This window comes from Hemisphaericaspora subhashii, assembly GCF_019202705.1.
Source record: "Hemisphaericaspora subhashii strain CBS 10753 chromosome Unknown scaffold181, whole genome shotgun sequence".
Lineage (NCBI taxonomy): Eukaryota > Fungi > Ascomycota > Pichiomycetes > Serinales > Debaryomycetaceae > Hemisphaericaspora > Hemisphaericaspora subhashii.
In genome coordinates, this window is record NW_026057486.1 from 1 (window position 1) to 14626 (window position 14626).

The 14626-nt window shown below is 33.8% G+C and overlaps 7 protein-coding genes across 7 annotated transcripts; 2 read left to right on the forward strand and 5 right to left on the reverse strand. All coding sequences in view use genetic code 12, as the record gives it.

Moving 5' to 3' along the window:
* Positions 1-2791: 2791 nt before the first annotated feature.
* On the reverse strand, positions 2792-3538 carry J8A68_006134 (uncharacterized protein; the record flags this gene model as incomplete). Its single annotated transcript, XM_049410273.1, has 1 exon — positions 2792-3538. One exon carries the CDS (start codon positions 3536-3538, stop codon positions 2792-2794), a length of 747 nt encoding a protein of 248 aa, XP_049260585.1.
* Positions 3539-5146: 1608 nt separating this feature from the next.
* ATM1 (ATP-binding cassette Fe/S cluster precursor transporter) lies at positions 5147-7357 on the reverse strand (the record flags this gene model as incomplete). The annotated part of the gene is made up of 1 exon (XM_049410274.1): positions 5147-7357. The coding sequence occupies one exon, from the start codon at positions 7355-7357 to the stop codon at positions 5147-5149; it is 2211 nt and encodes a 736-aa protein (XP_049260586.1).
* A 737-nt stretch (positions 7358-8094) lies between these two features.
* J8A68_006136 (uncharacterized protein) lies at positions 8095-8793 on the forward strand (the record flags this gene model as incomplete). Its single annotated transcript, XM_049410275.1, has 1 exon — positions 8095-8793. The coding sequence occupies one exon, from the start codon at positions 8095-8097 to the stop codon at positions 8791-8793; it is 699 nt and encodes a 232-aa protein (XP_049260587.1).
* Positions 8794-9148: 355 nt separating this feature from the next.
* Positions 9149-9391, reverse strand: J8A68_006137 (cytochrome c oxidase subunit VIb; the record flags this gene model as incomplete). Its single annotated transcript, XM_049410276.1, has 1 exon — positions 9149-9391. One exon carries the CDS (start codon positions 9389-9391, stop codon positions 9149-9151), a length of 243 nt encoding a protein of 80 aa, XP_049260588.1.
* Positions 9392-9703: 312 nt separating this feature from the next.
* Positions 9704-10252, reverse strand: J8A68_006138 (uncharacterized protein; the record flags this gene model as incomplete). The annotated part of the gene is made up of 1 exon (XM_049410277.1): positions 9704-10252. The coding sequence occupies one exon, from the start codon at positions 10250-10252 to the stop codon at positions 9704-9706; it is 549 nt and encodes a 182-aa protein (XP_049260589.1).
* Positions 10253-10944: 692 nt separating this feature from the next.
* Positions 10945-12078, forward strand: J8A68_006139 (pyridoxal-phosphate-dependent aminotransferase family protein; the record flags this gene model as incomplete). Its single annotated transcript, XM_049410278.1, has 1 exon — positions 10945-12078. One exon carries the CDS (start codon positions 10945-10947, stop codon positions 12076-12078), a length of 1134 nt encoding a protein of 377 aa, XP_049260590.1.
* Positions 12079-12338: 260 nt separating this feature from the next.
* Positions 12339-13370, reverse strand: J8A68_006140 (RNA-DNA hybrid ribonuclease; the record flags this gene model as incomplete). Its single annotated transcript, XM_049410280.1, has 1 exon — positions 12339-13370. The coding sequence occupies one exon, from the start codon at positions 13368-13370 to the stop codon at positions 12339-12341; it is 1032 nt and encodes a 343-aa protein (XP_049260591.1).
* Positions 13371-14626: the final 1256 nt, after the last annotated feature.

Genomic DNA, 14626 nt, shown 5'->3' on the forward strand with positions numbered 1-14626 from the left:
GTAAACTTGGCAACCACAAAGAGATATTTGAACGAGCAGTATTTCAACCACATGTTAACCAAATTGATAGATCAATGTCAGGATGTGATGACAAGAGAAGGGAGATTACTTTCCACATGATTTGAAGCGAATTGGAAGAGGGTTGAAAATTAGCCACCCACAGAAATTCCTTTTTGTGGACTTCTTTTTGTAAACTTGGCAACCTCAAATCGATATTTCAACAAGCATTATTTCAACCACATGTTAACCAAATTGATAGATCAACATCAGAATGTAATGATTAAAGAAGGGAGATTACTTTCCGCATGATTTGAAGCAAATTGGATGAGGATCGAAAATTAGCCGGCCACAGAAATTCCTTTTTGTAAACTACATTAACCACAAAAGCAAAGTCTTTAACCACAAAGGCAAAATTCAACCCAGATTTCAATCGCCAATAAAAGGAAATGCACTGGCGATGGGATCCCCTGAATTAATTATAATATTGACAGTAGCTTATGTTGTAATATCGAAGGGTTCAAGTTTAGCTGAAACCCTTGTAGAACTTCATTTAAGGAAATTTTCACAAATGGGTCAACTCCTCAGTATTGATGACAAAATTGATATGTATTATTAGATACATGATGAGATAGACCAGTGGGTATAGACCCTCTTCATTAGACCTAGTGGAACAGCCGATTTGACGTCAAATTAGATTTTGATCACATGACAAAATTCACATGACTTTCGTGTGACTTTCACGTGCCTCTGGTTTTGTGTAACTTAGGTCACGTGCATTATGTCACATGATTTGCACGTGAAATGCCGCGATCACCCAATTCGGTAAGACTTTTTGATGCACCTCACCACCATTTGGCACAGTTAGTTAGATCATGCACCGCAAAATTGTCTTTTTTTTTGTAATTTTAAGATCTAATGTTCGACCCATGCATTGGGAATTGAGATTTACTTATGCTAAAACTTATGAAATTTAAAGTAAAATGTAATAATTCCAATTTTACATTAAGCTTATGGCAATATTTGCTTGTTTTTCTTATATTTGGTCTTATTTTACTTAAAATTAAAAAGCGATTGTAAGACCAATTTTTTGCAGCAAATGGTACTTTATTTCAACAGATTGTTCGTCAAAACTATAATAAAAGGGAATCTTTAAGATTTTTCCCAACTTGGATACTGTTTCCTATGTTAGTTTTACTGTATTTAAAAAGTATGTTTAAGCAATTAACTATAAAAGAGAGGTAATCTATGAATGATAAGTTTCTGATAAAATTTGCAATCATTTTATCAAGATTTAAAGTTTTTTTGCAACCTTATAAATAGTTGTGATTCGATCCCTTCTATAAGAGATTAACCGTTTAATTTATATTCAGATGCAATGCATTTCAATAAGAAGATGTCATAGCCTATCAGGATCTATCCAATTAAGTATTACTGTTAAGTCGTGCGTAAAGTAGATTTCCTCCTTAGTGATACTAGAAAAAAATGCTCTTTTGCACTCTCTTACACACCGTTATCTCAACCATTTTAGTATTTAGACACATTCTTAGCAATATAAAATTGACTAAAGGTCATATGTTGAACAATCAGCTGAAAGCTATGTAAAAGTTGTATTTATAGATGACAAGAACGACGATTATATGCCAATTATATCCAATGTTTCCAATTTCAACAGCCATACATCGAAACGTACGGTCCTTTCTCTTTTCAGACCTCTATGTATGTATCTTATGGTCGATGGGCATCTCTTGACCTAAAAATGCTTTCATGAAAAGTGTTGGTAGAGGACACTTGGATGCAGAGTAAAAGGAGTTGACCGTTTTTAGCTTCTACATAGTTAAGAGCGTTTTAGAGCTCCAATTATTTCACCCTTCTGAACTTCCAAATAACTTCTTCTTCGGTGATCAGCATAAGCCATCCTTATAGATTGAGTGTATGGGGCTTAATTGTCACCTTTACCATAAAATGTGGAATCTGTGGAAGCCGATGTATTTTTTTGATTTTTACATAGTTAAGAACAGGCATTAAACGAACAAAAAATCGCTATCCACAGATTCCACATTTTTTGTTAAATTAGATGAATAAGACTATAAATTCAATCTATTGGGGTGTAATATAATACCTACTGACCGAGTCGTTGTTTGGAAGTTTAGAAGTGTGAAATGATTGGGGCTGTAAAACGCTCTTAACTATGTAGAAGCTAAAAAATCAAAAGTACAGGTGACTGACTTTATATCTACCGACGGCGATAACAATCTTAAGAAATATACAGTAGCAATGTATGTCATACTTCTGAATCGCAAATAGAAAGTAAAACTGTCATCAGCGACATTATCCCTACAAAACGGATCAAGTGCAATGATCTTGTATCCGCTTAATTAGTATTTTTCGATTCATACTTGAAAGGGGGAAATCGGCCAAGGACTCCGAGTGGTTGAGAAATTGATTGATTGGCTGCCAAAACAAAAAAACAGCAAGCTTGGCAACCGGATTTTACATGGGAAAAGGGGAACTTACCTCCACAGATACATGCAGTAATTACAATTAATAAAGATGCTACTAGGAAGAGAGGGAGAGAGAGACATATGTACAAATATGCATTATCTCTAAATACAATATTTCTAAATAAACCAAAGTAAAAGCCTGTTACTTGTAAAACCAATGAACTAAATGAATAATATAAAATCTTAACCTCATAAAAACGTAAACACCATTTAAATAAAATAAACCAAACAAACTTGTTTGAAAAAACTGAAAAATCAAAGTTGTATATGAAAACCAATTAACCCAAAATCTAAATACCCCATTGTATATCCTTATCTACTTTAATCACCTTTAGTATTGAATTTGCCAACTTATCAACCTCTTCCTCTTCTATTTCTGACTCTAATTCATTTTCCTTCAGCTCATTCGTATACTTTTCGGCTTCAATTTCGTCACCATTGGTAGATACAGATGATACAGATGATGAGAAGTTGTGTTGTGTAAGAATTTGATCTTCGGTGGAAGTACTGTAAATTGATGATTGTTGGGAACTTCTATGCTGATGATGTGAATGGAAGGATACGTTCTGAATTGGAGGCAATGGGGGTATAAGATTCTCTTCTTGAGCCATATGATTGTTTGGTTTGATTTCTTCTTCTTCCTGAAGCAAATAGGTTGTTGAAGTTGTCATTGGAGAAAGTAAAAGCTGTTCGGTCTGTTCTTGTTGTTGTTGTTGTCGCTGTTGCTGCTGTTCTTGTTGTTGCTTTGGTATTACCATTTCTGCAGGTAACGAATTAGCCCTCCTTGTTTTGAGAAATCTACGTTTAGATTTTATGGTAGGAGATGAAGTTGCGGATACAGATGAATAGGCGTTTGTTACAGGTGTTGAGACTAAGGATGTGGTTGTTGTTGCTGACGAGGCCGAGATGGTTGTTGTGGTTGCAATATTATTTGTTGATGATTGTTTTGTCAATTCATTCTTTAGTTGCTTCAATTTGTTTCTTATCGAACTTGAATGAGAATTGGAATTGTTGGGATATTGAAATTGAAAGTTCATCTAAAGAAAATAACTTAGTCTATTGAAAAGTGTGTGGGGGGTGGGGGATGTCTATATGTCTAAAATTGGATATAAGTCTATTAGTGTTCTATTTATATACTTTTTATAAAAATCTGAATTGAGTGGTTTTTGAAAGGAGTTGGTGGTGGTGAATTGGTGGTTGGTGTTGTTGTTTGGATGTTTTATTATATGTGTTTTTATAATTTTTGCAAATTGTTGTAAATTTATTTAAATTTAAATTTTTTACAGATTAGAAATTAAAACACACAATAAAAAAAAAATTTTCACAAAATTCACTCCCTCCCTTTTTTTTTTGTTTCGCAGTGTGTTGTTAATTACAGTTAGAGAAACACACTTTTTACAAAATGTAAGAAAACACGATAATTATTTATATCAGTATGAGAAAGAATAGAAGAAATCGTTGTTTTAAGTTTTTGTTGTTCGAAGTTTGTAACCGACCACCCCCCCTTGTTCTCTCGCCTTTGTTTTTCAACGCCTTAGTTGTCGATTTATTAGTTTTGGCGTGTCGACCTCGGGGTTCAAAGGAGTGCTTAGTTATGAAAATTCACATGTAACTAGTTAGTGTCGTTCTCTTACCAAATTTATTCGGTGTAAATTTAACAAGGAAAGGGGAAAGAAGGGGCACCAAAAAATGAGAGTAAAACAATTAGGCTAAATATAAAAAAAGACAATCAATACAGCCTCTACAAAGTATCTTCTAGATTGTTCTAAACTGAAGACAAACCCACGCTTGTAGCCAAGAACTATACAAGCTTAATCTGTCTTTCATACACATTTAAAAATAGAAAAGCATACATTCGAATTTTAAACGCGGTATACACTACTATATGACTATATCTCATCATTAAGTATGGAAAGACGTTTATCTATCCATACAGAAAACGGTAATTTTAAACCGAAGAAATGTGTGAATTCGTATCTCTGTTTTAAGTAAAACAATGGGAATATAAAACTCAAGCAAATATTAGCGGATAAATCTTATTTTTCCATACTAACTTTATTTTTTTTTTGGCTTAGTCACACACAGTTTTTTATACCTTGGCCTTACCATCACCCAGCTTTGGTGGATATCCATTAAGCTCGGCACCACTTGCAGATTCACATGTACACCATTCTTCTTTTGGAGCTGAACTCATAGCAGATGGAACATGTTGACCACAACCCATCCATGTTTTACCTTCTAAATATAGATTTTCTCGTTAGTATTTATCTTTTTCTCCCTATTTTTTTTTAGGTTTCTTATCACCATCAATTCCTGTCTGTCCCTAAAGCAGAAGTTATTGACTCATTTTAGTTATACATACGACAAGAAGGACACTTAGCTGATCTACACATTTTATTTTATTTTTAGTTTATTTATAACTGGTAATTGGATTCAATTGACTTGATACAATGAAATAAATTGATAAAGAAGAAAGATATAAAAAACTTGGTCGAATCCCCACGATGGTTCTTTTTTTAAACTAAAAATTAAAGAAAAAAAAAATGATCAATCAAATCCCGATCTACAATCGTTGAGGGGGGACGGTTCCAAAAAAAGATCTATTATGGACTTTGAATCATCTATAAAAACTAACATAAACCTATTTACAATTTTTGCAATTTCCCCGAATATAACTTCTGCTCCTTTTCTTTTTCTTCTCTTAATCTCTCTTCTTCTTCTTCCTTTAACATCTTTTCAATATCCAAATTCTCTTGAATGTTCCATAATTGTGAATATAATGAATGTTCATCAGCCAACAAGGCAGCATGAGATCCTTCTTCTTGGACACTACCTTTATTCAAAACAATAATCTTATCTGCATCGGCAATCGTTCTTAATCTATGAGCAATTGCAATATTGGTATTTTCATTCTGTTTGAAAATTGATCTGATTGTCTTAAGTAAAGCTTGCTCAGTATGAGTATCTAAAGCTGATGTTGCTTCATCGAAAAAGGTTATAGGGGCCTTCTTCAATAATAATCTAGCCATTGCTAATCGTTGTTTCTCCCCACCTGAAATCATCATACCTCTTTCACCTACAATAGTATTCACACCATCTGGTAAATCCTTAATCAATTTATCCAATTGAACCGATTCAATCATTCTTTGGACTTCTTCATCACTTGCATCCAATCTTCCATATCTGACATTTTCAAGAATAGATTCGTTAAACAATGGGGTTTCTTGAGGAACAATTCCAATATTCTTACGAAGTGATTCAAGGGTTACATCACGGATATCTTGCCCATCAATCAAAATTCTTCCCTCAGTAACATCATAAAATCTAAACACCAACCGTAAAATGGTTGATTTCCCACTACCTGATGGTCCAACAATTGCAACTTTTTCCCCCGGTGGAATTGTAAATGTGGCATTTTTAAGAATTGGACGTTCAGGATGATATCCAAATGTAACATTCTCAAATTTAATTTCACCATGAGTCACATTTAATGGTTTTGCTTTTGGATTGTCTTTAATCATTATATCAACATTTTGTAATTGGAATAAATTTTCCATATCAAGTAATGATTGTTTTAATTCTCGATAAACACTACCCAAGAAATTTAAAGGTACACTCAATTGGAATACTAATTGATTAATCAACACCAAGTCTCCGACACTTAATGAGCCATCGGCAACACCTTGACAACCCATATACATCATGGCAGTTAAAGCAGAAGAAAAGATCAAATTTTGACCTGCATTTAAGAATGCCAAGGAAGTTGCAACCTTGATTGACGCATTTTGATATTTAGTTAAAGATGATTCATATTTTGATGCTTGATACATTTCATTATTGAAATATTTAACAGCTTCATAATTGATCAATGAATCTAAAGCAACACTTGCTGCCTTATTATCGGCATTATTAGCTTGTCGTCTAAAATTTGTTCTCCAACTAGTGGTCTTGATTGTGAAAATTGAATATGCCAACATGGTGAAAAAAGTCACAGCTGCAAATGGAACACCATAATTATAACTCAAAATCCCACAAACCATAGTAATTTCAAATGTTATAGGTATGATATGGAATACCATTGCCGATAACACATAACTGATCCCCTTAGTACCTCTGTCAATAGCACGGGTTAATCCACCCGTTTGTCTAGATAAATGGAAATTCAAATCCATATGCAATAATCTTACAAATGTATTATATGCCACTCTCTTAATGGCACTTTGAGAAACACTGGCAAATACCGCATTACGTAATTCTCCAAAAAGTACTGCTCCAAATCTAGCACCACCATAGGCGAAAATCATTGATCCTATGGCAATCCCAGCAGTTCCTACCGATGAAAAATCTACATTCATTTGATCAATTATTGATTTGAAAAAAAATGGAACTTGGACATTTAAAAGTTTGGCTCCTATAAGTAATGAAAATGCTATTGCGACTCTAATCTTAAATGATGGTTTATTCTTGGGCCAAATTGTGGATAAGAGAGATTTTAACATGAAAACTTCTGATGTGGAAATTTTCCGGCCAAATAAAGATGTGGATGATGATTCACTGTCATCAGTAGTATCAGGCTGTTTCTGTTTCTGGTCCGGTATAACTGCCGAAGCTTTCTGTGGTGAAGAAGTTGGTTGTTGTGCTGCTGGAGGTTGCTGTATAATAGGTGTTGTTGTAGTTGGTTTACTATTATTTTCAACCTTATTAGTTGTTGCATAATGTCTGGTGGAATCTATGGATAGTAGCTTGGCATGATGAGTTATGTCATATTTGACATGAGGTAGACGATTCTTGATAGTGTTCAAGACACTTGCAGGGTGTCTCTTGTATACCGATCTAATAAGCAATGTCCGAAACATCTATACTCTCAGATTTATGAGTCGAATGAAAGAATTGTACTCCGGGGTCGGCGTTGTAAAAATAGTCTTTTTTTTTCAACCACAGTTTTTGAAAATTTCAGAATGGGCTTTACGGGGGGATGGTTTTTGACTATAGTGGTCACGAGAAGTTTGTAATCAGATACCCGGTTCTTAATAGAAGGTCAATTAACAAGAAGAAAAAGAGATTATGTAAGGTATGTCTTTAAAAATACACATTCTGCCCCCCTTACTTAATATCGGAGCCAAAGGTGTGAATATTCCGGATTGTTCCACAATAGTGAACTTTGTCGCGTGCAATGAGGCAATCTAGACCCTTTTACCACTGCACATTAACGCATCTAATGTGAATCGTTATCTTTGAGAAACCAAAAGAGGAACAAATTGTTCCCGTTGTGCTTCTTGGCTATAAGATTCTCCTGATTCTGTGGTTTTAGAACATAACGGCAATTGGGCTTTCCAATTTTCTCGTAATTTTAGGCTTTTGTTTAATTTTCAATTTCTTCACAACAGACTAGAAGTCTAAAGGAACGAGATGGAAGTCTTCTTCCGTTGAATAATTAATAAAGGATGTGTCTTCTCAGTAAGAGAGATATAGACGTGTGTGATGGTGAGTCAGCGTGTCGTGATGAGATGACGTTATATTTTTCAGGCAGAGTATTTTTCTGATTCAGTACTTCTTTAGATCATCTACAAGTCACCAAGATTCCCAATAAGAAATGGTCTACTACTTTAAAGCAAAAGTATCGAAAGATAAAGATGAGCTTTCTGACTTTTCCTTCTCTCCAAGTGAACCTACGACTGCTATAATTTATATGGGTAAAGATAAATTTGAGAATGATCCTCTTATTAAAAATTCACATCCTAAAAACATTTGGTTTCATGTTGATAATTATTCATCAGCACATCTTTATCTTCAATTAACCAAAGAACAAATCAAGTCATTCAAATCATTTGACAAATTTGTTATTGAAGAAGATTTATTAATTCAAATAGCTCAACTCACAAAGGCAAATTCAATAAAAGCAAATAAATTAAATAATATTACCATAATTTATACTCCAGTAGAGAATTTACATACTGATGGTTCAATGGATGTTGGAACTGTAACGTTCAAAAACCCAAAGTTGGTCAAACGTATCCATGTAGTAAAGAAAGAAAATTCTATAATCAATACTTTGAATAAAACCAAAACTGAGGAATCAACAGAGGATTTCATAAAGAAACAAGATTCATTAATTAGAGAGATTGCAAATGAAAGAAAACTTGAAGAAAGAGAAGCTAAGGAGTTAAATAAAGTATATGAAGCTCAAAAGAAATCTAAAGATGATCCATATGGTGATTTGTTTGGACAAGATAATATGCAAAGCTCAAATGAATTCAGAAATGATAATTGGGTAGAAGAAGACTTCTGGTAACCCATTGTGTAGACTATCTATATATTACCTTAATCTTCTGGAAAGTATAGTAGTCTCTTTATACTTCAAATTCATAATAATTGTATTAAAACTATGTAAAAAATGATATCGATTTACATTCATATAAAAAACTTGAATTGTTCCAAAAATGATAAACAAATAACATTTCTTTCAAAACATCAAACTAAGTTAAAAAAAACACTGGCTTTCAATTCATTAAAGGGATTATACAAAGGCTAAAGGAAGTGGTTTTAAAAAACACCTATAAAAAAATTGTAACCAAAATTCTGGACTGTATGGTCGTCCCTTCATAGCACCTTTCTCTTGTATTATTTCGTTATAAAAAATAGTCTGATTAAGCATCTAAATCAATTGGGAACTTACCAGCAGCTCTTTGGTCATCCCATTTTTCAACCCAATCAAGTGGACATAAAGAAGTGAAGGTTTTGAAAAAAATCTTACATGGTTCGAAATCTTCACCTTTAACATTGACACATTTATGATAATCAACGTATGATTGAGCACAATGCTTGGATTGGTTTTGATTTGGGAATCTTGGGTCGAATTGAGGAGTTTCGAATTTAAAGCCTTCAGACATGTTTTGTGTTTACCTTTATTGAAAGTTGTTAAAGAAAGATTTCAATATCAAATTTCTAATTTCTCTCTCTTTTCACATCTTACGATTGAAAATATTATTAATGGGTTTTTTTTTTTGCTGCTTGTTGTTTGGGATTATTATGGGGAATTTTTATTGGTTAAATATTCTACTCACGTGATCAGACCCATGTGTAAGCAGCCAACTCATCTCAACATCTACAAAGGCAAAACTACGAAAGAACAACAACTTTAATTATCTATTAATACTTACTCCAATGATAATGGATCTCTATAGAAAAAAATGTGCTATTATCTATTGAATTGTCCATCCTCCGAGGTCAAACTGGTCAACCAGCTCACCCACAGTAAGGAGAATATACATAGTTGGTAATATAAACATATGAGGACTACGAATACTTTCCAAACAAGTCTTGTATGCTTCATCATCTTCCGTGGGTTCCTTTTCTGGCTTCTTCTTCTCATTTGGATTTGATATTGATTCAAACTTGGATAATTTATTGAATTGTTTCACTATTTTTCCATTGTCTTTTAGTTGTTGTTTTACTATTTCTGTTATAGATATCTGTTTCGGTATACCATTGGAATAACTTGCTATTATGACTATCTCTTTCTTCTGAAGATTGGTTGTAATTTGATCAATTTTTCGTTTCATGGAATCATTTTTAGATATTTTTATTATGGGGACAGAATCTTCTTCTTTGGTTGAGTTTTGTTTTAACAATGAAGCTTGGATTTGCTTTAATTGACTCAGAAATAAATCTTCAACTGACTCTGACATCTTGGATGAATTTGTTTTGATTAGCTTGCCTTGGGACAACCAGACCTGTTTTCTGTCATACATTTAACGATGGATCATCAGAGGAAAAAAAGTAATCGCAGGAGAATTCCTTGCATAGTTAAGCTCTGCCAGAGAGAAGAGAATTATACTCCACTCTTTCATACAATTGGGAAAAGCAAACTGGTGAGAATTCTCGATTGGAATGTTTCCATTTGAATCTGTTCATCTTGGTTGCATTGATTAAATAACCAATTTTTCAGAAAGTTGTATAATCCTTTTTCGAGACCGACGTTGAATAGACCTGTATGTAATTATATTCCACAAATTGAAAGATCCCAGTAATTTATCTTAGAAGGAGTCACTTTTCTTGAGATTGGCGATAATTTGAAACCTCAATTGTTGTTGAATAATGTGACTGCGGCATATTAGAATGTCCTTCAAGATAAGCCAGTCTCTTTATATATTCCATATTTGGAAATACCCTCGGAACGAAGTTGATTTATTAATTGTAATTTTTCCCCGGAATAAAAAAACAATTGAAGTTTTAAATTTATCACTAAAAAAAAATAATAAAAAAGTGTAAAACTGCCCCACCATAAATTATCAATCTTAATTTTTCGGATTTTTCAATTTTCCCAATTTCTCCTTCTCCTGTCAAATTTTATTTTTCTAGAACACTTTATCTTCTTCTTCTTCTTCTCTCTTCTTTCTATAAGATCATTTTATATCACTCCTAAATACAACAAACAGCAAACATGACTTTCAAACAACCAGAACATAGATTAACTTTAATTCCTGGTCCAATTGAATTCTCGGATCCAGTTCTCGGAGCAATGTCAACTCCTTCTCAAGCACATACTTCTCCAGAATTTATTGCCACTTTTCAATCAGTACTTCAAAACTTACGTAAAGTATTTAAATCAACTGATCCAAATTCTCAAGGTTATGTCTTAAGTGGATCTGGAACTTTAGGTTGGGATATCGCTGCTACTAACTTGATTTCAGCTGGTGATAAGGTATTGGTATTATCCACGGGGTTCTTCTCCGATTCCTTTGCTGATTGTTTACGTATCTATGGTGCTGATGTCACTGTCATTACTGCTGAAGTCGGTGATGTTGTTCCACTCGCAAAAGTTGAAGAAGCATTGAAGAAGGATAAATTTAAAGCCATAACTATCACTCATGTAGATACTTCTACTTCTGTTGTTAGTGACGTCAAGGCTATTTCCGAAGTTGTTAAAAAAGTCGCTCCAGAAACTTTGATCATTGTTGATGGAGTCTGTTCAATTGCTGTTGAAGATTTAGAATTTGATGCTTGGGGTATTGATTTTGCATTAACTGCTTCTCAAAAGGCAATTGGTGTTCCAGCAGGTTTATCCATTGTATATGCATCTGGAAGAGCACTTGAGATTGCTTTAAACAAGAAAGAAACAACATTCTTTGCCTCCTTAAAGAGATGGACACCTATCATGAAAGCTTATGAAAGTGGTAAAGGAGCATATTTTGCAACTCCTGCTATTCAAACAATTACTGCGTTGAAAGTTTCTCTTGATGAAATCTTGAATGAATCCTTGGAAGCTAGATTTGCTCATCATGAACAAGTCTCAACAAAATTCAAGGATGCAGTTGAAAAATTGGGTTTGACTATTCTTCCAAAATCTCGTCAAGTTGCTGCTCATGGATTAACTGCAGTATATTTCCCAGAAGGTATCGATGGTGCTGCATTATTATCAAAGCTCTATGCAAATGGCTTCACTATTGCTGGTGGTATTCATAAAGCATTGGTTGGAAAATATTTCAGAGTTGGACATATGGGATACTCTGTTTCTGCAGGTCACATTGACCATTTCCTTATTGCCCTTGAAGAAATTTTACATGAGCTTAAATAATTATATTTATTAAAAAATTATCTTTATTCTGTCTAGATATGCTTCTTGTTGCTTGATAAAGTTATTCTATATTACATAAAATGCCAAAAGTGAGTAGCTTTGTTTGTCTCTAATTATATATAATCATATATAGAAATATGGATTAAGTCATCTTGATATCTTTCATTCATAAGAAATTTTTAAATAATTAAACTATATCTCTAAATAAAAGGCTATTAAATAACCCTATTTATAATAATATTATATTCTATGGGACTTTATCACTTTCTTCCTTTCATTTTATCGGCACCTAGATTAGCTAATCTATCGGCAGCCTCATTTCCTTCATCACCAGCATGACCCTTAACATGAACAAGTTCAACATTTCCCCAATTCTTCTCTTTATAGATATCATTGATTTTATCTTTCAAAGCCACGGCTTCTTGAATCAAATCAGAATTGGCCAAAGGACGACCAGTTGTAGATTTCCATCCATTAGATTTCCAATTGTCCGACCAATCATTAAGACTTTTGACTACATATTTAGAATCGGAATGAATTTGGGTTGGTCCAGTAGCTTTCCCTGATGTCAAATGAGTATGAATATCCTTAAGTGCATGCTTTGCAGCATGCAATTCGGCACGTTGATTGGTTGGTTTAATATAGGGAGGATCAACCTCATTTAAAGGAACTGCAGCATTACGAGAATCTCCTGGTCCATAATACACACCATATCCAGATGCAGGATGGGCGTGTCTTCCATTTCCTCTAGATGCACCATCGACATATACTTTCTGTGCCGCAGGTTTTGAAGGCTTGGAAACTTTACTCGTATTTGCGTTTGAAACGGTCGAAGATCCATAATATGACGACCCAGTACTACCACCGTAGTGGCTTGATCCACTATCGTAGTAGCTTGACCCACTATTGTAGTAGCTTGACCCACTATTGTAGTAGCTTGACCCACTGTTGTAGTAGCTTGACCCACTATGGGATGATGAGTTGCCACCATAACTTGAACTACCACTCGATGAGCTACTACTATTGCTTGATCCACCACGGGAGGAACTACTACTGGAGGAAATACCAGATCCACCACCATTTACAAAAGCACTAGCTTCAGATGCCGTGCTGAATTTCTTGAAGCTGGCTCCACTATAACCATTAACTTGTTCTTTACAATCATTCCAATTGGTATAAACTCCGGTCTTAGAACCTTTTGCAACTGCGTAATAAGGCATGGCGATAGTCTTTTTTTTGCTTTTCGGGATGTTATTACTTAAGACTTTAGATAAGTGTGATGCTCTAGGCATTAAAAAAGGAATCTAAAACTTGTGAATCAGTGGCGGAGATCCCCCCTAGTATTTATACATTCTCAAATCTCAAAACTGTAAAAAAAAAATGTGAAATAATTTTCTTCGCATTTCCTTTGTTTTTTCTTAATTAGAGAGTCGTGTCTTATTGTTTCTTTACGATTCTAATCTTCTTATCATATTGTAATGAAAAAGGGGGAACTTATCCCCACAATCAATAAAAGATAACTTCTTCTTAACCCCTCCATCTTAAATCAAATTAAACCCTCCAAAATTCATTATCATTTATTGATTGAAGAAAAAAAATTTATTCATGCAACATAATTGTCCCCTCATTTTCTGTCAACATCTCTCATATCTACCTCAAAGGCGCATAATTAAATCCTGTTCCTATTATTAATTAGACTCCATTTTTGCTTCTCAACTACCTGTGGATTCGTCCACTTTAAAGCATCTTGTAGCCCCATTGTCTTCTGCAGTTTATGTATTTTCTACTTCCTGTGGGTTCTTCAGACTGGCATTCGTGTAATAAGGTTAGAGGGTAGAAAAGTATAACTTTAAGATTTAACTAATTTGGAAATTTTAGGGAGTAGGTTTGTCGACAATCTTAATATTCCACTGTATCTTTCAACTCCGCTGACGATTTGAGATGAATTTTCTTGCATTCGAGAAATATTGTGATAGTCTTCGATTCATTTTATCAATTCTCACTGATCAACCATTATGGCTGCAAATTTTTTTCGTAATAATCCAACCAAATTTCCAACACCAAAATTATTAACGCATCCTTTGAAATTACATTATATCTACAATTAACCCATATTCCCAAGATATGAGGTAGATTTCAACTCTGATCTCATAACAAGCACAATGTATAGGAAAACGAAGATGCCTTGGGAAGGTTGCAAAATTTTTATATACACTTCCGGCACGAGAAACTGAGATCCGGTCAATGGTCACCTGATCAAGTTTTATAAACCCTCCAATTTCCCCAACGAAGGAAGGATTTTTTTGATTAAGTAAGAGTATCAACTTATAGCCTATATTTGCTAGTTAAGCTTGATTACTATCTTATTCTTTTAAGGAATGTTATAGCATGACATTTTTTGATAATTTCGTGATTACGTAATCAAACCTGACCGGGTCGGATCTGAAAAATAACAAAATCATCAAACAAAAACAAAAAACAAAAACAAAAAAAAAAAAAAAAAAAAAAAAAAAAAAAGTTTATTTTTTTTTTTTATTAAAAAAACCAA